The sequence below is a fragment of the Dermacentor albipictus genome, chromosome 6 (genome assembly GCF_038994185.2).
Source record: "Dermacentor albipictus isolate Rhodes 1998 colony chromosome 6, USDA_Dalb.pri_finalv2, whole genome shotgun sequence".
NCBI classification, from domain to species: domain Eukaryota; kingdom Metazoa; phylum Arthropoda; class Arachnida; order Ixodida; family Ixodidae; genus Dermacentor; species Dermacentor albipictus.
In genome coordinates this window covers 12,276,688-12,300,170 of record NC_091826.1, presented here as the reverse complement: position 1 = coordinate 12,300,170, position 23,483 = coordinate 12,276,688, and the positions used below count along the sequence as shown (strand labels likewise).

General features: G+C 44.0%; 1 protein-coding gene across 2 annotated transcripts in view; it reads right to left on the bottom strand.

Moving 5' to 3' along the window:
* The window catches only part of LOC135914241 (histone-lysine N-methyltransferase SUV39H2-like), a 77,373-nt gene that overhangs the window by 34,541 nt on the left and 19,349 nt on the right, over positions 1 to 23,483 (bottom strand). For both annotated transcript variants that reach the window (XM_065447011.1, XM_065447014.1), the window contains exons 5-8: positions 17,810 to 17,957; positions 12,130 to 12,372; positions 8,329 to 8,562; positions 1,487 to 1,588 (exon numbers count right to left, since the gene is read on the bottom strand). In XM_065447011.1, the coding sequence (XP_065303083.1) occupies positions 1,487 to 1,588; positions 8,329 to 8,562; positions 12,130 to 12,372; positions 17,810 to 17,957 (727 nt within the window). The remainder of the gene's footprint in view (positions 1 to 1,486; positions 1,589 to 8,328; positions 8,563 to 12,129; positions 12,373 to 17,809; positions 17,958 to 23,483) is intronic.

Genomic DNA, 23,483 nt, shown 5'->3' with positions numbered 1-23,483 from the left:
TGCGTAAATTTCTGAAAGAACTATCCAAATTATCTCGAAATCGTATTGCAGCACGCGACAGCAATACCTTCAAGCAGCGCCGCACCGGAGAGAGGAGGAAAAGCTCGCCGCGCGCCCATTCCTCCTCATCCGGTGAAAAGGTCTATACCACGCGGAAGTGTTTCTGAAGCAGCCATGACGACAGTGGTAGAGTGGAAACTGTGCTCCTATAGTGCTGACACCAATACAGTGATCACATCAATGAATAGATGGCATTCATGATGCCTGTTATGACCTCTTCTGCAAGAATTATTTGTTTCTCAATCAATTTCCAACAGGATTAAATTTACAGGCACTGGGATTAAAATGTGTGGCACTTTGATTAAAATGGCTGGTGCAAGGATTAAATGAGTTGGCAGGTGGATTAATACAGATGGCACTGGATTAAGCGTGGTGGCACCTGGATTAAATTATTGGCACTTGGATTAAAAATGCTGGCACTCAGATTAAATTGGCTGGCACCTGCATTATTTTCAATGGCATTTGGATTAAACTGAGCGGGAAAACCTGCAGCACTACAACGCAATCTACTTATGATGGTAAAAAGCAGAAAAATTAAATTCTGGTACTTTATGCGCCAAAACCACGATCTGACTATGAGGCACACCGCAGTGGGGCACTCCGAATTAATTTTGATCACCTGAGGTTCTTTAATGTGCATTGCATGCATGGCACACAGATGCTTTTGCATTCTGGCTCCATCGGAACACAGCTGCTGTGGCAGGAACAGCCTGACCTCGTGCTCAGCAGCGCAACGCAAGTGCAAGAATGCTTTGCTGTAATCTGTTCTTACGCACAAGCTCCAACGGCAAGCCCGTCCGCCTTTTTTACATGCACCTACAATATTCAAGACACATGACCACCCTGATATCGCAAGGGTAGATGATTGCATAAATGTGATAATACATTCCACATTTATTATGACAAAACATATGCAGCAACATCTTTACATCTTGTTTGAATGTATGCTTCAGCAGTAGACAAGACCAATAGTTCAACTGCTAGTTGCTATAAGTGGTACCATTATAAATGAACTGAACTGTACTTCTGAATTGTCTATGGCTAGTTGCACACAATACAAATCTATGCAGAGCCACGTCACATCTGCACGGTGCAGCATTGGCCTTGGAGTTTCTTTAAAGTAAAGCACTGACATATTACACAAAACCATCAAGTATACAGTATAGTGCACTCCTAATAGTAACACCTCATTAGTATTCAGATGAACAACTTCTCATCAACTTCATAGAAAAAAAGCTCCTCGTATTACAAGCTAGGTAAACTATATATACCACTCAACAAATAGAATATTGCCAACAGCCTTCCTTTTAAAACCAAGCTGTTTTTCGTCTTGAAATAAACTTGGTGTTGCTTCTAACAGTGAAATTTACTGTACAAAACAGTAACACACCTCAGCAGATAAAAGCACAAACTTGCAGAAGCTCACCTGGCCCAAATACTCCATCACAAACGTGCCTTTGCTGATGCGCTGCTCTGTCCGAACGCCCCAGCCCCGACCATTTGTTGTCCTAAAGATAGTAAGTGGAATCTAGGGGGGGAAAAAACATGCCAAGTAAATAAAGCAAATTAACCTGCTAAGCAAACTTTCACACTTATCCCAGCATATAAGTCTGGTGTAAATTATAGTCATCTATATGAAAGTAGCTTTAAGACAGAGAGAGAATGAAACATTTCAGCAGAACCCAACTCGTGGAGGCTGTCAACGTTAATGTGAGTAGCATTGCAGCAATGTAGCGACACTGTATTGCTGTAGACACCTTTATTAACAACTTGCAGAGGGAAAGGTAGGCTATGAATGCCACCACAGAGCACAGCGTCGACACCTTTGGACACCACGAAGCTTCACTAAATGCAACCTTCCAATTGCAGCCAATTTTGTCTCACTGGTACTGTAGAATTGGGATTCAGAATACCAGACTTTGAATGAACTATGGCATCATGGCATGGATGTCTTTTTCAGTTGAAAAACTAATTCTCATTGTCATTTAGAAGGGCGCGCATGTTTATTTATACAAGTCACACATGTAATTTCCCCCTTTCTTGCTTTCTTTTTCTTTTTTCCCCAACGAGCTAGGTAGCAGACAGCAACAGCATGCCAAAGTGAGCAAAGTAGGCTAAAAATGCTGTGTTAAAGAATGCAATGAGGTTATCCAGTTTGGTTTGCTATCCTGCACTGGGGGAAGGGAATAAAGGGATGAAATGAGACAGAACTATATTGTGGGTTTTAATGTCTCAAGACTGCACAGTTACTATGAGGGATGCCATTATGAATGCACACCTGAAAGTGCACACAAAGTCTATAAACTGGCAGAGATCTGTTGCGTTGACTCAATGCCCTGTAGTAGTGTTCTCATGGTAGCATTCATACTGTTCCTTGTAGTAGTGTTTTCAAACCCACAAAGACAAACCATATGGGTGCCTCAGGAAGGAAGCTTTGCAGTCAAAGAAAAACTGATCCAGGGGTCAAACCCGCCACGACTAGTGTCCAGGGCAGTCACTCTACCACATGACCTAACCAGGTGTCTAGTACTCAGCAACTCACATAGCTGAATAATTGAATTTTAACTGAACCACTGGGACAATAAACTGACTGCAGAATTATTCAATGTCCTCACACATTGAGTTGTCAATTATTTAGTTGAAAAGAATGCAACTATGTATTAAAGGGCACTTGAAACGGTTCGGACAAATTATATAGACGCGTAGGGTACAGATTAAGTAGAACATTCGCGCCACAATTTAAGTGAAGCGTTACGTATTAATGGAGCAACAAGCGATTACAAGTTACCCTCCTCCCTAGCCATGCTTTTCCTCCTCAACTCGTTCGCCGAGCGATCGGGGCTAAGCTCCGCCTTCACTGGTTCTGCGTCAGGATGCGACGTCACATTATCCACTTCCAGTTGTTTTGGAGCCCGCCCGCGAGAAACCTCTCCGCTAGCCGCTTGGCCGTCGACTCCAAGCAAGAGCTATCGAAGCAGCATGCGTTGCAATAATTCTGTCGTAGCGCCGAACATGTCTGATATTCCGGTAATCGCACGCAACCTGAATATTTCGACGGAACAGTGGAGGCATAAACTCAAGCTGATGAAGGAACTTTAGCATAGACGTACGTGAGCGGCCTGATCGGTCTCCACGGTCTAGCCACCCGTTGGCGCAGAGCTTAACCAGCCAAAGAAAGAGCTCTAACCAAGTGTAAAACATTTTTAACACTTATAAAACAATGAACAACTTAACGATTACACTCTTGCGAAAAATTTACACCAGCAGCAAAGAAGAATACATTTTGTTACTGCTACTGTGTGTGGTTGAGCTCTATTCCACCAGGTGGCTGCACCGTGCAGACCACAGCTGCGCTTCTGTTCATCACCTGAAACGACACGCGAGGGGATACGGCCAGGCCCTGTCCCCTTGCGCTTGCGTTTACCCTAATACCGGACTCGCGAAACGCTATTGCGTTAGTAATCTTCCGGTGTAAAGTGACAGCCGCAATCGCACAAATCCTGGCGCCGATCGGATAGCGGCAGTCCAATGCGCTGCAGACAGTCCGCTCGTCTACTGGCTTGCAGAGGGACACAATGTCGCAGCCAGTCGCTACGTTTGCAGTCCACAATGCAACAAAGTCTAATCATAGCGCTCGCGAAAAGACAAACCGACACTGACGGCGGAGCTCTCGTCAGAGACGAAGCACGTTGTAACACAAGCAGACGACCATTGCTGTGTGCCGGAAGTGCCTAAGTGTACTGAAAAATTGTTCTTGTGCATTCTCTTTATTTTACTTTCTTTTTATAAAAACAAATTAACTAACATTTCAACTATTATGAACATCATTTGTTTACCATAAAGTTGGAAAAATTGTCGATCACGCGCCCTGGTCAGCCAATTGGATAGCTCGCCCCACTGGCGTCATATGGGTGATTTCTGTCATATGGGTAGGGCCGGCTTAAAATTCCGCCGAGCGGTGTGCTGCGATCGGCAGCGATGTGCATTTTTAAAACCTTATAATAAATTACACGCTTTACACGGAGCACTTAGATGTGTCAATTAATGATCAGAAGGACCTACTACAGCAACTCAGTACGTTTGTAGAAAATCGTCAAAATCGTTTCAGGGTCCCTTTAAATGGCAATATGCCCACTGTGGGTGGTTTTGGAGGGGAGACCTATACGTCAAACAAAAGTGTTTCAGAATCCAATTTATCGCAATAACACTCTAAGAGACACCAACAGGAATGCGAGAGAACTCATCCATTCACCAACTGACAAGGTAACCAAAGACTCCTTTCTCCTATAGCCAGAGGAAACGAAACCAGCCATAATGGGTGTAGCTCAAAGAACAGCATCCTAATTCCAAAACTATTGCAAAAATAAGGAGCAAGACTTCACCCATGATGTGAAAAATCTATAGCCAGGCATATATTAAACTGCAAACCATACGTCTGTATAACCTATGATATTTGCACAAGTATGAAGCAAGTTTTCTTGGGCATAACTATCAGTTTAACAAACAACTTCGTGCATATTGACAGCTGTGCACTGGCAATAATGTGATCCCAGTTTCCAGTTGAAATCGCATCCTTCAATGAACAGTGCCACTGTCAAACCCTCATCACCTGCTTCCTCGTCCAGTGAAACTCATCTAATGATCTATTGTCCTCTTGCTAGCTGTGCTTCACTGACGCACTGTCTGTATTGTGACTTCCCCTGTCAACAAGTCCGTAGTGAAGTCTTCCAAGCGCCTCAGGTCCTACCCTTAAAGGGACCCTGAAACGCTTTTGACGATTTTCTACAAACGTACTGAGTCGTTAGAGTAGGTCCTTCTGATCATTAATTGACACATCTAAGTGCTCTGCGTAAAGCGTGTAATTTATTATAAGGTTTTAAAAATGCACATCGCTGCCGATCGCAGCGCACTGCTCGGCGGAATTTTAAGCCGCCCCTACCCATATGACCGAAATAACCCATATGACATCAGTGGGACGAGCTATTCGATTGGCTGACCAGGGCGCGTGATCGATAATTTTTCCAACTTTATGGTAAACAAATGATCTTCGTAATAGTTGGAATGTTAGTTAATTTGTTTTTATAAAGAGAAAGTAGCAGAAAGAGAATGCACAAGAACAATTTTTCAGTACACTTAAGCACTTCCGGCACACAGCAAGTGCCGTCTGCTTGTGTTACAACGTACTCCATTTTGACGAGAGCTCCGCGGTCAGAGTTGGTCCCAGTCTTCTCGCGAGCACTATGATTCGACTTTGTTGCCTTATGGACTGCAAACGTAGCGACTGGCAATATGTCAAGCTGCGACATCGTGTCCCTCTGCAGGGCAGCGTACGAGCGAGCTGGCTGCTGCGCATCGGACTGCCGCTATCCGATCAGCGCCAGGATTTGCACGTTTGTGGCCGTCACTTTACACCAGAAGATTACTAACGCACTAGCGTTTCGCGAGTCCCGTATTAGGGCAAACGTAAGCGCAAGGGGACAGGGTCTGGCCGCTTGACTGTGCCGTAACGGGATGAGCTGAGATGAGCAGAAGGGCAAAGGTGAATGGTCTGCACGGTGCAGCCACCTGGTGGCATAGAGCTCAACCATACACAGTAGCAGCAACGAAGCATATTCTTTTTTGCTGCTGGTGCGTATTTTTCACAGGAGTGTAATCATCAACACGTTGTTTTTATAAATGTTTAAAATGTTTTACACTTGGTTAGAGCAATATTAGCGCTTTGTTTGGCTGGTTAAGTGCTGCGCCAACAAGTGTCTGGACCGTGCAGACCGATCAGGCCGCTCAAGTACGTCTGCGCCAAAGTTCCTTCATCAGCTTGAGTTTATGCCTCCAGTCATTTGCCGATATGACCAGCTTGCCTGTGGCTAACGGAATACCAGACACGTTCGGCGCTACGACAGAATGCTCGCAACGCAAGCTGCTTCGATAGCTCTCGCTTGGGGTCGACAACCAAGCGGCTAGCGGAGAGGTTTCGCGTGGGCGGGGGCGGGCTTCAATACAACCGGAAGTGGACGATGTGATGTCGCATCGTGACGCAGGACCAGTGAAGGCGGAGCTTAACCCCGCTCACTCAGCGAACGAGTTGAGGAGGAAAAGCATGGCTGGGGAGGAGGGTAACTTCTAATCGCTTGTAGCTCCATTAATACGTAACGCTTCACTTAAATTGTGGTGCGAATGTTCTACTTAAGCTGTACCCTACGCGTCTACAAAATTTGTCCGAACCGTTTCAGGGGCCCTTTAAAGGGCTCCTCACCAAGTTTGGGCATTGCAAGGACAAGCACGATGCATATATCGCTACCAATCATGTCTGCAAGGTATTGCACCAATGTACACCGCTAACACAGATGAAAGTTCAAGCGGCAGCCATTGCGCCCTCACTTTCAAGGGGGTCTCATATCCCAGCAGGGAGATTTCATACCAAAGGCACATCCTCGTCACACCAAATACCCACACCGTCATCAATTATGGCACATGAATTTGGTCAATCACCTACAGCAGAATGTGCAAAACCATCACTGGAAATGAATCACACAGCAAGAAGAAGAGAAAAAATAAAGGGAAGGTGGGGATTGTGATATAAACGTTACATGTTCCATTAGCTCTTGTATGGAAGAAGCCAGGGAAAGAATGTTTCTTGCATGCACTAGTCAGGGGGAAAGGGAGTGTCTACAATGCCAGTGGAAGCTCGTTTCCTGGTAGCATAGCAATGTGACACTTCAATTTCTCTCATTTTCTCTAATAATGAGCCAATAAGAAAATTTTTGTATTAGAATGCTCTCCAGGCAACACCTTACAATGTCCAATGCGTGACTAAAATTTCTTATTCTGTCTGGTACGGGTCCCTTTACTGGGCAGCACTTGCCAGCACTATGCAAGTGGCTGGCCTCTCTTCTTGCGAAGGGAGGGAAATATGAGTGAGCTCAATGGCTCTACTTGCTTCCTGCTATGGGCACCTGGGCTGCGATTTTGTAGCGATGCCTTTTACAGATGCTAATGCCATTCAGTGCTTTTAGCGTTCATGAGTGACCGCGTTCGACACTCCCCCGAGGGCGAAGTGTCTCTTTACCACTCCTGAATGTGAAAAACGCGCAAGGCATCAGCATCAGGAAATGGCACTGCTACAAAAAAACAGCCCTAGTGGAATGTCGTAGGCCCGGTGTGCTTCTGGGAAGCCAGCCAGGTCTGGGGCCTTCAAACACCTGAAAGACCACGGACTTCTCTGAAGCATATCATCGCTGCAGTTCATCGCGAGCCACTGTTATTGGCTTATAATATAATATAGGCATATAGTCAAGTGTGGCTGATTGAATACTTCTTTGGGTTAATGTCCCCAAAGCAGCACCAAGCCTCTGATGGACAATGTCAGTGGAGGCCTCAGTATTAGCTTTGATTACCTAGGGTTCTTTATCATGCGCATAAATCTAGGTGCACAAGTGTACGTGTGTTTTTTTTCCTATTTCACCCCCATCAGCCTGTGGCCGCTGTGCTTGGGGATCAAACCCACAACATTTTGCTCAGCAGCAGAGTACCATAGTCACTCATGCCAGGTCCAAGTCAAATGTGCGGCGACAGTGGTATTGTAGGGCAGGATCAATGACAAATAAATGGAGGAGGGTGATGTTGCAATTCTGACCAGCATCAGAGAGAGTTTATGTAGACAGCTAAAAAGACACCTTTGAGCCCAAGCAATGGAACACATCTGGAATTATCTGGAAGACGTTTCTACAATGTGATGACACCTTGACAAGAAAAAGCTAGGGAAATAAAATATTTTCTCTTTATTTTAACTCTCTGCCTATGCGAACATATTAAAAACTCAACGCAGCTAACATTAAGTACACAAGAAAGTGCGGCTACACTTTCTTCGGTGCAGACAACCTTCCTGTTGAGTTTCCAAGCTTCCTGCAGCAAAGCAGCCCGCAGCGTCTTTGAATTCGATGCTGTGTCCGCAGAACTGCCTGACAGCTTCGTCAGAACTGGAATGAGACTCAAGATGGGTGCTATCTGCTTAGCAGTTTACTTTGTTCTCTACGGCAAGTATTTGAATACAGTTCGAATCCCAGCTGGGGTTCGCTGGGGTTCGCTGGCTGGGCCCCAGTGGTGTGGCTTCCCCAGAGTCTGGTCGCATTATTCATTTTCAGCTCGCAACCTCTTTTCCGATTTAGAAAAGCCCACCCCACCCTGCTTCTACCATTTCATGTAAATAGCAAATGAAAAAGAAAGCAAAGGAGCCAAAGAGAGAATGATTCATAGTAACGGCTGGCACACCTTGCAGCCTCGCTGCACAACTCTGTTTGGACAGTTAATGTCACATCGGCACAGGCGGTTGCACTCAAAGATAGGGCTGCCGAAGGGTGCACTCAAGGTGCCACTGGCTGTGTAAGCGAACTTGACGTCGTTGTAGGCTGGGCAGCAGCCCTTGCGGTCCATGTAGCAGTTCTCACAACTGCAGCCCATCTTGGGATCGTCAGGGAATGAGACACCAGGTCCCGGCAGGAAGTCCTGCATGGGTTTTAACATTAGGGCTCTGAGAAATGGTAAGGCATTTTTACTGCCAAAGCATGTCAGCAACAGTGTATGTTATCAAGATCGTGTTTTTTCTGTTTTTCTGTATACAATGCTTCATTCAATACTTCAAAAGGTTTTGAGAAAACAGGAACTGATTCAGTGCTAACTATATTTAAAAAGTAGTAGACAGTGTTAGTTTGTAGTAGCATGACTGTGAGCTACAGCACTGCAGATAAAGACTGCCACAAGCGGAATTGGCACGTGTAGTACAACCTGACACCATGCCCGGCCTGAGTGACCCCACCTAGCTGCCCCTACAGTAACCATCACACTATGGCCGCTGCAGTTCCCTTTTTGTATCGCCTCCACAGGTTCAACTAATTACGATATTCAGGGTGTCTACCAAGTTGACATTTCCAAATTCCCCGAGTTTTCCAGGTTTTCCCTGAGTGCCCTTGCAAAATTCCCTGAATGACGCAGAGCTATGTTTTATGTCAAGACAGGCTGAAACCATGTCGCCCGATCCTGTCACTATATAGTGAGCATACGAAAAACAAATAAAAAGAACAACTTGAATCAGTTTGAATGCTAAGGAGTAGTGTTTATGTTATTCAAAAAGAGAACAGAAGGAAGGGCTTAGTAAAATGCACAGAAAATAAGACGTCTTCGGAAAAAAATCGCAAATTGAGTCAGAAGTTCTCAAATACAAATAAAAAGAAGATGCATACAGAAGCAAATATTTTCGTATACAAGCTATTTCTATATCAACTGATAGCAAGCTCAGTGGTATGAGGCCCGAACTTTGTCACAATTGAGATTGTCTCTCAACAGCTCATAAGTCAACCTCAACTGTCTTGACATAGTCTCAGCCTGCGCACGACATGTCAGTGTTTTGTTTAATTGCTTTAAAGAGTTTGTTTTCGTTTGGATGAGGGACACCTGCATCTCAGCATCAGCCAACACTTTGTCTTTTGAGCTCAAGCTCCTTCAAAACAGCGGCAGCACGCTTCCTTTCCCATTCATTCCTCAATGCATAGGTCCTTCCTGTTCTTGTCCTCCTTCCGCCATGCGTTCACCCCACGGACCGTTTGAAGCATCTTTTTGGTCACTTGCACAGTCCACATCTGATTTTTCGAACTCCCTAGGGGCTGCGAGAACGTCCGAAAAATCAGCCAGTTGGAAAAAATAAATGCATGTCATTTACTGCCCTTAAGGGCTCAAACAGCCCCAGGCACATTCGAAAACGCTCTGAAGGCCTGTCGGTACACATATTGGGCATATCAGTGCTCGTACTGTTACAGGAGATACCGGGTGCACGCGTGTATAATTAAGGAATACATACCGTGTCTCGTGGCAATAGCTCCTTCCCACACTTATGCTTCACTGCAATACTTTTGCATATGTTTCACCGCGTAACACTTCTGTACAGAGGTGAAGCTGACTCGGGAACCGGCATTATGCAACGCACCGTGCTTCCAAAGCTTCTAACCAATCGCGAGGACCACAAAGGCTGAGTCGGTGCCATTGCTGACAGCAGCGAATTCTTTCAATTGAAAACACGGCACCCAACGGCAAGAAGCCTAATAACGAATGTCGAAGCAGCTAGGTCTAGCGTCGCCGCAGTGATGGCTACGGGTGCCAGCGGATCTGCATGCCAGAGTGCCGGTTCGAGGCGGCGAGGTAATCAAAACAGCAGCGGTGGTAGCTTTGATTAATGCCCTTTCGGACCTGCGGTCACAGGGAAAAGCGCTGGAAAATCAGACAGCGAAGGCTTCTTGCGTCCGAAATTTCCGACGTTCTGATACATTGACTCTATGGGGTGCGTGGTGGTGCCATGAAGCTGTGCAAATTATCAGGCATCCAGAAAGACGGTAGTTGACTGTAAACTGGCAACTCTTCCAGCTGACGACAGGGCGTCAAAGACGATTCCTGTCTGTTACTTGAGCCAGCATTACCACGACTTTCGACCATTTCAATAAAATTACAGCTAATTTTCCCTGATAGAGGCACAAATTCCCTGAGTTTTTCCAGACTACTCAAAATCCCTGAAAATTCCCAGTTGGTAGACACCCTGGATATTCCTAAACACTTTCCTGCTCTACACTCTGTCTCAATTATGACAAGAGCATGACAGCACTACTCCTCAACAGAGGCAGCCACTATGGTTCAGTGACACTTTTCAGCAAAGCCTAAGCTAGCAATAGGGTTACGGATTGGGCGAGTTGGTATTGCATTCTAGTACTGGTACAGCGCAACATACAAAGGAAGAATTAAGTTGAGCTGGCCAGATAAAGGAACAGAGCGCTGGCTTCCAACTGGTTTGTTAGTGAGTTGCACGAAATATATACCTACAAGAAAGCATCAGGACAAGTCGTCACAACACTTCACAAACGTCGGACCGATAGAAGGCTACACCATCATGGGTCAAAGAACACGCAATTTCATCATGCAAGGTTAAACTGATCAAGAAATCTTGCTTCCTGTGGAGATAGGCACAAAGATGGCGCACTAACGCATGTGCTGCCAGCCTTTGCTATGAGATCAGCTTCAATGATCGCCCGCGTAAGTCGTGATCGGTGCTCTTTTAGCACTTCACACCGATACAAATTCGTTTTACATCCACAGTCGCAACAGTGAATTCCTAAGTGTCCCTGTATAGCCCTGTGCACATTGTAATCATGTTCTTTTAGCCTTTCATTAAGGCAGCGACCAGTTTGACCTATATATATCTTCCCGCATAGGAGTGGAATTGAATAAACAATTCGTCTTAAGTGACATCTACCTTGCTCATTATGACTGGCTGCCATTGAGCATGCTAAATAAACAAGGTGTCGTCAATGTATGCCGTATTGTAGATGATTTTTTGGTCTTTGTAGATTGCAACAACGATGCTTTCCAACCCACATCAGACGAAATTGTGAAAACTTTCAACAGTTGCTTTCATCCACTTGTGTAGATGCCCAGTAACAACAGCTTACAATTTTTAGACCTCAATTTACTTCTTTCACGTGACCATGCATGAACCAAGAAACGGGAAACCTGTTGTATCATTTAACTCAGCCCATTCTAAGCTGGTTAAGCGAAGCATAACTAATCTTCGTCTCACAAATGCCCTCAGGAAATCCTGTCATCATACCATGCAGCGCAGCTTTGCAGGTCAAGTTGATCGACTTTTGTGGGCCGGGTACCCGGCCACCCTACTGTCGGCCATACCTGAAAAGCTATTAAAGCAGCTTTATGCAGGACTTTATGCAATTGTTTTTCACATCCAGAAAAAAGGTCAAACAACCATATTTCTACCAGGCTGGCGAATAATTTGTCCCAATCCCATTTTAAAGGGGATGCCAATAAACATCATCATCATCACCAATGTCATCGTGTGTAATTTTTCTTTTTATAAGCTGCTTGAATGCTTTCATTGAAAATATGGTTGCCTCTATAACACATTTGTGTGAAACTTCTGGGAAATTTCATAAACTTTTGTCCCTTGCTGCAGTAGAGAAAGGGTTAGCGCAACTTCAATGTTCCCAATGCAGAACCCAATTGCCAATCCAATCGTACCCTTATGTAGACAAAGCCAGGTGGTGGCGCTTCCTGGTCAACGTTGTTCTCTACGCGCAGGAGCGGCTTCGTTGTGTTGGCCTCGTATGTACCAGAGGCGACCTGGATATATGTTTCCCACTTGCGGATGGTGTGGGCCAGTGCATGCCGCTCCTCGACTGTTGCCACAAACAACTCCCACGACCCAAATGCCTTCGCAATGCGTGTCAGCTGTGCTGGCCGATGTGGAGACAGGCGCAGGACCTGGAACATTGGGAAAGTGCTCACTGTACCCAGAGAAATACTGATGTGGCACACAGGCAGATGTCAGCAAGAGAGGCCTTAACAATGAAAATTCACTGCGTTTTATTTCTTCAGAATGCTGTCTATTACAGTCCACTCTCGTTACAATGGACCCTGATAATCCAAGAAAAAATGCCCGTTTTATCTGAAGTCTGTAATATCCGAAACGCCTCACTTCCGAAAGTTTGGTTGCGATGTGTAACAACGTTACACATCGCAACCAAACTTTCGGAAGTGAGGCGTTTGTAGTGTTGTGAAGTGAGGCGTTTCCAAGTGTTGCGATGTGTAACAACGTTACACCTCGCAACACTTGGAAAGCTGACAAACTGCCTCAAAAACAAAAGCAAGTGCATGGGATGGCAACGAAGTTATTCATGGCCACCATCTTACAGCAGCATCTCGTTCCCAACGCCGTTGGTAGATGCACATTGGTCTATTCTTTTAGCTTTGAGCAGCTGTAACTAGACTAGCTTTTCATTTACATGGCAGGTGCGAAAATGTCATGACCCAGTTGGACACCGGATGAACGAAGTGGGTAGATAAAGGGAGAACGGTGATGGAAGCGAGCACAAAAATGCCGTGACCCTTTGGATTTCAGATTCTTTGACAGGTAGCAAATGATGCAGAACATGACAATGCAACAGCACGGAGGGCACCTGCTTCTTACAGTCAGTGCCAGCTACACGTGAAACAGTGATTGAGTCACGTGACACAGTCCCTTTGCCTGTCAGGCAGATTGGCCTTACAATAAACCACCTGCCGTAAAGTTGTTTTTAAAGAAAAACTGTAAAGCAAAACTTTCAATGCAATAAATAAAATATTCTGGCAAAACACTGGACCTCACTGGTATTCAGCCCAACAAAATGTCATTAATTCATCAGTTTAAGAGGAAAAAAAGCATTTGATTCTGTTGAACAATAACACTATATTGATAAAAAAAAAATATTCAGACTTTTATATACTAGAACTGAGCTGTAATCAGTGTTGATGTGGCTCGAGCCCCATCTATATGGACATAGCACTCACCCATATTGGCAGGTCCTGAGCCATCCTGACCTCTCGCGGGGCGTAAATGACGGATTTTGAATAAAAAACAGATGGGAATAGTTTTACATTATCCCAACCCTGGCATACTAACTTGGTGCTCCCTTTATTAAGAGTAGACCATATTGTATATCTTAATTTCTATGTACACCCGGCGACAAAATATTGTGGGGCACGAGATCCAAGAAAAGGCTGAATCTCTCGGCAACCTCACAATGCCGTCTGGTATTTGCATTTCAGGCCTCAACCAGAATACTCTAACAACACTGTCGATACAATTTTACTCGCTACTACTACAGGCTGCTCGGAAATTGATTGTTTTCGGAGATCCCGTGATCCGTAAACTTTTGTCGCCAGGTGTACATAAGTAAGGTCCCGGGATCAAACCTCGGCCACGGCGGCCACATTTTGATGGAAGCGAACCCGTGTACTTAGATTTAGGTGCACCTTAAAGAACCCCAGGTGGTCAAATTTAATCCAGAGTCTCCCCCTGCAGCATGCCTCATAATCACATTGTAGTTTTGGCACGTAAAGCCCCATAATTTAATTTATGTCCATAGGTTACTGATCGCTTGCTACATTCTTGTTATGCAATGCTAGGAGACTCCTGCTGCAGCACGGTGTTTCCTTGCCCAAAATTTGTAAGCATTAAATTTCGTGAATAATTTTGTTTTATATTCCACATTCGATTCAATATTTGGATTTTTTTTTTCTTGATTCGGTTCTACATTCAATTCGAAATCTACTAGTATTCGGTATTCACATACACCTACTATATGCCATTGAAGCAATCTTGGCAAAGCTATAAAGCTGGTAATTGAACAGTGTTCCTGTTAACAGTCTTTAAACTATGATGTAACTCCCAACATGCCGCCTCACATTAGTACTTATGGCATAATATGATGGGGAAACACCTATAATACTCATATAGTGTCTTTCCAGACAGTTCAGAACTAAGCCATAGGAATAATTACTCACAATCCACGCTTTTCTAATGCCAATTCCCTACTATGTACATGAGAATAACTTCCTTACCATTTCTGGACTCACTAAATGCAACCTAGGTATTTTTTTCTACAGTTTTCTGAATAATGAGCTACCATCGATCACATTTTCACCATCTAACATGGTGATTTATAGTACCACCAGATTTGCATTGAATAACAATTTTCTTTTACCAAGAATCTGCACTAACTATGGCAAACAGACTGCAGAATTCACTTCGGTATAAATATGTTCCATAAAAATGAAAAACGCAAAATCTTTATCACAATTTAAAAGAAAACTAAAAATGCATTTTATATTGACAGATTGACAAAGTTTCCTGTATTCGGTTTTTGTTCCCTTTTGTTTTGCTTCTTTTTTTTTCACTCTTTCATTGTTGTAAATAAACTGTTGGTATTTTCTTCCCACACAACTTTTTTCCTGCTATCATGAGATATGCTACCTTGTTAGCATTTGTAATCGATTCTGTATTTTGTTCTCTAACCGTTTTTTTTTTTTTTACTTGTATACTACCTTATTAAATGCTACTGTTGCTTTGAGATGTTAACTATAATAACCATTCTTGTACAGGAAATCCCGATACAGTCTTTGACTATGGGACCTCCTCCTGCATACTAAATACAGTCGAACCCACTTAAAACGATACCGGTTTTAACAATATATCGGTTATAACAATGAGAAGCTGCTGCACCGTCGACTTTTGTATGTTTTCCATGGAGAATAACCCGCTTACTACAATGCCCCGACACCACATTATCGATTATAACGATGAAGTCTGGCTGCTCAGTGTACGAGCCGAAAAGTAGTGAAATCCGAAATCCTTGAAAAGAAAAGAAGAAAACGAGAAATTCGAGCCGCTGCACGATGGCCTGCTTCTCGAACGACCGCCACATGCTCATTTTTTAGCCTTCTCCGCGCGCCTCTCTCCTGTCGCCCTTCCACCCCTCCGAACACGAATGTGCTGCGCCCATATCTCTAGGCCACACCATCCTTCGAAACACGAATGGAACGCGCCAACTGCACTGCTCGGATCTTGCTCACTGGCTCCTCATTCAGCGCAGTTCTGCAAACAGCGTAATCGCCCATGTTCGTCTTTGTTAGTTGCATCCAAATCATTCCTGGCCACGTGGTTTCTCAGCCTTTTTTTACTCGCTGCCGAAACGGAAGATGACTGACCCGCCCGCTGATAATTGGTAATGCACAACATTGCCGGTGAAAGGAAAGGGTGCGGCTATAGATTTGGAAACTAAGTGCTAAGAGATGAAGCGATCATTGCAAACGTGCTTGCATAGGATAGTGACGGAAACAACGGCAACGATGACGCGGTAGGGCAGGCGGCCTCAATGTTGCCCTCACAGGAGGCCCGGCAGACGATTCAGTCCCCCTCCAGGGCTTCGTTTTCACAAGGAACCTTCCATTGCACTACGTGGAGCTCCTGGATGCCTTGAAGAAGGATGTCGGCAAGCTTCGCGTAAAGCATCCAAGGCTGAGGGACGTGGGGTTTTCTCATGCAAGCCAGTGAGAAGTATGTGTCCAGATGCTTGTGACGATCTCACCTCAGCGTTTCTTCGGGATTTCTCAAGCTGACAGGCTGCCGCGGCAACTTCTTCACATTTTGTAAAAGGCCCCTTTTGGGCCCACCAAAGCACTGCCTCAGCAATGTTTGCATATCGCTTGCCACCTGTGACCCCTCTTTGCAGTTGTTATAGCAGTGCCATTCTGTAACGCCGACAGCCGCAGCTTGTTGCACGTGATTAGAGTGCCCAGGAAGCATTTATACCGGTGTCACAGGTACACTTCTGATTGCAAACGGGACCGTTCCGGATCCAAATTCTCAGCTGCGATTGGCTCTCTCGTGCATTTTGTGCAAAGGAGCTAATCATGACTGAGAAATTCTATTTGGATCGGGCTTGATCGTGATCAAAAGTGCGCTATGTGACACCCGTATTAAACGAGTGAGCACAATCAGTAGCCAGATGGAGGAAGGTGGTCGGGAGAGGCACTGGCCTCCCCAATATTATAGTTTGCTAAGATCAGCTCTGCCATACCCACCTTGATTTTTTCATGCAATGCGGCTTTAACAACTATTGGTTATAACAATGGAATTTTCGTGGCATTTGAATATTGTTATAAGTGGGTTCAACTGTACTTGTAATGTGACCTAACTTCTAAAAATAAATTCCGATTCTGATTTCGAAATTAGCGCGCCACAGGCAGTCACGGGTGCTGCCTATCTTGGAGGTCCTGCCAAGGAGCTGCTCATTCAAGGTCACATGTCATTTCTGCTGAGTGGAATGGCGGCATATATTTTAGTTCCTGTATCAAAAAATTACTATCTCTGCAAGCTTTTTGTAACACTAACATTTGTATTTCAAAGGACAAATTTTGCATGGAGGCCCCTCTATATCTAAATGATCTCGAACTAGGTTTTTTATGTACTCCAAAATTTCATTGCAGTCCGCCTTTAAGTGAGTGCATAGACTACCTGCTTTGTGAATATTTCCAGCATTTTACAGAGGAATAAGAGCTGCATCTGCATTGCTCTTTTTCCTTGTGCCTTCATTTTCAAATCATAATTAACTGACAGTCCACTACAGTCAACTGCTATTGGCATCCTTCGCAATATCAATGGCCTAGTAAAGCTTTTTGTGAGGTCTATATAGTTACAGCAGCACAACACTGAAAAAAAAAAAAAGGCAGATAAGGCCCACACGACCATGCATTATGTTTCTCAATTTGTGCATTACAGTTCTGATGAAATGAAGTACAGTAAAATCTTCATGTAAGAAATGCAGATTCACATATGTAACAGATTACTGTGATCAAAAGTGGTCAATCATGATATGCCTCAAGCAGGAGCCAATGCTTCAACAAGGAGACTTGTCATTCACTTTCAGAAAGACAAGCTTCCATGTTGAAACACTGGCTCTAACCTGAGGCATCCACTATTCAATCACTGTTATCACTTCAAGTTTTCACCTTTGAATTACTGCTCTTCATAGATAACCGAAACCCTCAACCAGGCAAGTTTTGAAACCATTTCCCATGCAGGAAATGGTTGCAACAAACAAAGTTACTTGCAATTCCTGATGTAACCAGGCAGCTGCTGTTTCAGCATAAAATTCAGGATAAACTTTGGCATTCAATTTCTCCACTAGTAAGCAAACTTTCTTTTGCCGAATAAAACGTCCATAAAGTTTTAAAAGGCTAATTCACCAGTCTAACCATGTTTGGTGTCATGCTTTGGTGTCCAGTTAATGAAATGAAGTAGAGTGTACAACTAACAGGACCACATGTGTCATCTTCTCAAAGAGCTAAGTTAGTAAAATTGCGCCACATATTGAGGCACCTGTTTTCTCATGTCGCTGATGTCCTGCTTCCGGATGAAGCCGTTGTCCGGTATGGTGAAGCCAGCAAGCTTGCTTAAAACAGCAACGTCGGGGTCTTGAGCATTGCAGGCAAGTCGAAGTGCCCTCTGAATCAGGTTATTCTTATAGCTGCGCTCCTCAATAAGAGATACAGAAAAGAAAAAAAAAGGAAAAAGATGTTAAAAATGGTTATGTCTACATATGAATAATTAAATGTATCACTTAGGAACAATGCAGTGAAGCCATTTCTGACATAGGGCAGGTGTGGGTTATTTTCGCTCACACGTAAGTGGAAAGGAGCAAGCAGGATTGCTCCAGGTGCACGCTGATCGCTGATGAGGAATGGAATGAAGACTCACTGTGCAGCATGTGCAATGCTGAAACCTCACATTACCTTCTTCCCGACACCGACTCATAACCCCCCCCCTCCCGCCCCCCCCCCAAACATTTAACTACTGCACCATTCTATGAACGCTCCTACATTTTGGTTTATCGTTTCCAAACAAGAAACCTAAAACCCATATATCTAAAAGCCTGCTGAAAACTCAATCTACATTTCCACCATAACTGGTTCGTCTCAAATGTGCCATATTTCGCTCCTGGCATGACAGAAAACATCACTTACAGCGCGTACATAGACAGGGACCAAAAGAACGGCGAAGACAAGCGCTGACTTCCAGCTGATTTTTATTTTGAGTAACACACATATATACCAAGACACCAAGACATAAGCGCCCCCCCTCCCCCCAAAGCACAAAACCGGCATGAGTGTGCATTCAAAATTCAAAGGAACCATGACCGCCACCTTAAGATAACAAGTACGCATGTGCGAGCTCAGAAAAGCAAGTTTGTATCTGTTAATGCAATTGACGGCTTGCTAACCGAGACACCTTCAGCGATTACAGCTGCTTCAATGATAAGTCTAGTGCTCTCATTAGGATGCCTAGCTAAGATACTGCTTTTTTCAAACAGTTCACTGAAGATGACTCGGTTAGTAAGCCGTCAATTGCATTAACAGATAAAGAACTTGCTTTTCCGAGGTCACACATGTGCACCTGTTCGTCCTAAGGAGGCGGTCATGGTTCCTTTGAATTTTTAATGCACACTCATGCCGCTTTTGTTTTGGTGTCTTAATATGTTAGTTAGTTAAATGGGGTTTAATGGCGCAAAAGCAGCTTAGGCTATGCTGCGCCAAACAGGAGGTGTTTTAATATCCAGTTTGTGAAGGAAAAGGCTGTGTTAGTAATCTATATTTTATGTAAAAATCCAGTGTCTTGTAGAAATTTACGGACGTCACATAATGGGACTAGCGAATCATAACCTAAAATTAGAGCAGGGTGTAAAGGTATGTGCAGTTGATATAATTTGTGCAAAAGTGTTCGTCTGTGTGTTTCAGTCTGCGTACATGTGAGTAATATGTGCATAACTGTTAGCGGCTGTTGGCATTTCTCGTATGTTGGTGTGTCTTCTTTCGTAAGTAAGTAATTGTGCGTGAGGTGTGTGTGCCCAATGCGTAGTCGGCATAAAACTACTTCGATGAACCGCTCCTGATGATAGCATGACTTCCACTCGCCAACTATGGGTTTCGTGAGATGTAGCTTGTTGTCGGCACAACGGTCCCATTCGTGTTGCCATTTTACCGTGAAGGCTTTTCTAATTGCACGGATGCTATCATTATATGGGAGTGTCGTGTTTGTAATATCTTTGTGTGCTGCCATCCATGCACATCTATCAGCTGCTTCGTTACCTGGTATCCCAACATGGCTTGGGACCCAGCAGAAACGAATTGACCTCCCATATTCGTTAAGCACCAACATGTTTAAGATGTCTCCTAGCAGGGGTTCACACTCAGACTTCAGATGTAGAGCCTTCAGTGTGCTTAAAGAATCTGTGTATATAATTGCATTTTTGTGTTTATCAGCGATGATCTTTTTAACAGCAACCCATATAGCGAAAACTTCGGCCGTGAAAATAGAGGCGTGTTGTGGCAATTGAATACTTTTTTCCCAATTTTCCGTTACGACCCCCACACCCACGTGTTCTTTCGTTTTAGAGCCATCAGTGTAATATTGCATGTTATTTTGATATTTGTCCTGAAGTGCACGAAATTCTTGTGTAATGTGTTCGCGTAGGGTGTCTTTCTTCTTTAAATGAGTCAATGTCCAGTCACATAGCGGCTCAAAATCGTACCACGAGGGCAAACGCTGTGGCTTTCTGGCAACCTGGAGGACTTCGCAAGGAATGTCATAATCCCGAACATATTCCTCATATCGCAGGACAAGCGATTTAATCATGTTCGGTTTGTTTGTATAGTGTAGGCGTGAGTTGCATTGTGTGAGGATGTTGTAGCATATGTGTTGCGGTGATGACTGAATCCTGAGTATATAAGAGAATGTGAGTAATGCTCTGCGCTGCTGTAATGAGGGTTCATTACACTCAACATATAAACTTTGAATAGGTGAAGTTCTGTAGGCACCACTTGCCAGTCGCAGTCCAAGGTTATGTACTGGATCAAGTCTTTGGATGTAGGACTGTCTGGCTGAGCCGTAAACAATGGAGCCGTAGTCTAAAAGGCTACGAACAAGAGACCGGTAAATACGTAAAAGACACGTTCGGTCGGAACCCCAGTGCTTATGAGATAACACTTTGAGGATATTCAATGCTTTATTTGCCTTAATTTTTAGTGCTTTAATGTGGGCAAGGAAGTTTAGTTTTTTGTCAAAGGTTACTCCCAAGAATTTATATTCTTGTTTTACCGGCAGCGCGACATCATTCAATTTTAAATCCGGGTCTAAGTACAACCCTCGTTTTTGCGAAAATAGCACTGTAACAGTTTTCTGTGTAGAGAAGCGGAAGCCATTTTTCTCAGCCCACTCCATTAGTTTATTTATTGTTATCTGGAGTTGCCTTTCACATGTTCGTAAGTTTGAGGCGCGGCACGCTATTTGCAGATCATCGACATATATGGAGTGCATAACAGAGGTGGGAATTACTTTGTTGACAGAGTTCATTTTTATTATAAAGAGTGTTGTGCTAAGTACACAACCTTGTGGCACGCCGTTTTCTTGGATAAATGTGCACGAGAGCACATTGCCTAGACGGATTTGGAATGTTCTGTTGGACATAAAATCAGCGAGACAGTTTAGCATTTTGCCACGGATTCCTAGCGCGGCGAGGTCACGTAAGATTCCAAACCTCCACGTGGTGTCATACGCTTTTTCTAAATCGGAGAACACCGCCAGGCAGTGCAGTTTGTGTAAAAATGCGTCATGTATTTCATGTTCAAGTCGGACGAGGTGGTCTGTCGTTGAACATCCTTTCTTATAGCCACACTGGTGAAAATCAATGGAGTTCCATTTATCAAGTGTGAAGGTTAACCTCGCATTTACGACACTCTCGTACGATTTTGCCAAACAGCTTGTCAGGGCAATGGGTCGAAAGCTGCTAGGGGATGTGGGGGATTTTTCTGTTTTTAAGAAAGGCACAACTATTGCATTTTTCCAACATTTTGGCATGCTTCCAGATTCAAATACTTTGTTAAAAAATTTAAGGAGAGCATCTACGGATGCTAGGGACAGGTGCGCAAGCATGGAATAATGAATCCGGTCAGGACCTACTGCAGTTTTCTTGCCAGCACAGAGAACCCTGTTAAGCTCTTGTAACGTAAATGGAGCGTTGTATTCGTCCCTTGACATACACGCAGTGGTGTCTTGATATATATGAGTGTCACTCAAAATAAAGATCAGTTGGAAGTCGGCGCTTATTTTCGTCATTCTTTCGGCCCCTGTCTATGTATTCGCTGTAAGTGATGTTTGCAATGGAATACCAACTAGCCCGTACCCAAACCCTGCCACAAAAATTTTTCAAATAAGCTCAATAATAGCCGAGATATAAACATTTCAGAGCAGCAAACCCACGATATCAGGAGGATATCAGGAGGATATCATCGCCAACATAGTCACTCTCTCCACTTGCCCATGTCTAGACTCCGATAGCGAAATTCCTTCCCTACTTTCTCCCATACTAGAGCTGGAGGCGAGTCGCGTGACGCATATGTCGTGGGACCCGCCTTTTTTTTTTTTTTTCCTCTTACTTTCTTGCTGCGCGGCGCCGTTCCACTCATGTTCTCTCGCACAAGCTGTTGCGTTTGTCTCGTTTTGCGCAGTGAAGAATTTTAGGCGCTGTGCACGAGTACACCTGACTAACGGCATAAGTTAGTGCTACACGAAAACTGAGGCAGACGCAAACAGATCACTTAGCATGATTGAGTGCTGGAACATGGTAGAAAATGACAGTTTCATTGTCTATGTGTGCATCTGAACAACGTGGGAACAAGCAGAAGAAATGGAAGTACATCTCTCTTGCTTCGGTGTGAAGAAAAACAAAAACATGTAGACATTCATTTTGCATGCCTTATTATTTCTTTAAACTTTCATTAATCTACTAAAGCAACAGATTACACAAATAAGAGATGTTGCCTTGAATATTTCTCGCAATCACACATCACTATGAGCGACATCACAGCATATACATGTACGGTATGTAGGCACACTTGCGCATATACATCAAACCCTCCGTCTTGGAGCTGGCACCGGTGAGGAGAGGGGCAAACAGCATTTAGTTTGAAAATTTCAGCTCTTTCAGCGGCGTATAGGGATGCAATTCTTAGCAGACACAATAGTGAGCGCACATTGTATACACTGTGCTTGTCAGCTCAAAATGGCCAGACTTGGTGAGGGGCCCTTCAACAAGTGTCACTAAACCTTTCCGTGACAAAGCCTTTGAATGACAGTTAGCAAGGAAGCGCACTTTCTCATAGTGACATTAAATTTGCCCATATGATAGGGGTATAACACAGGTGCTATGAAAAAATGAGAGACTCTATAGCGTAGTGTTTCAGGTTAGTTCTAACTGCCTGTGCTTATATATGTGCATCAAAGGCTCCGTGCGTGAGTGTTTTTTCATTCTACTGATATTAGTATAAGGGCAACATTTTAGTTCAATGAACCAAGAGAACAGGCTGGCTTCACGAAGGAATATTCTACAATGGATCACGTCCATGTCATCAAATCAGGTAATTTAGAAATCTGCAGAGTACAATCAACCTATCTGTATAGCTTTCATAGATTATGAAAAGGCATGTGATTCAGTATAGACACCAGCAGTCATGGAGGCACTGCATAATCAAAGAGTGCAGGAGGCATATGTGAATATCTTTAGAAATATCTGCAAAGATTCCATAGCTACCTTGTTCCTCCACAAGAAAAGTAAAAAAATTGCCTATCAAGAAAAGGGTCAGACAAGAACACACAATCTCTGCAATGCTATTCACCGCATCCTTTGAAGTATTCAAGCTATTAGACTAGGAAGGCTTAGGAATGAGGATCAACAGCCAATAGCTCAACAACCTTCGCTTTGCAGATGACACTGTCCTGGTCAGAAACACTCAGGATGAACTGCAACAAACAATTAAGGCCCTTAACTAAGAAAGTGTAAGAGTAGGGTTGGAGATTAATATGCAGAAGACAAAGACCAGTGTGTTCAATAGCCTGGCAAAGGAACAAGAATTTAGGTTCACCTGTCAGCCTCTAGTCTGTACAGGAGTATGTTTATCTAAGTCAATTAGTCACATGAGACCCTAATCATGAGAGGGAA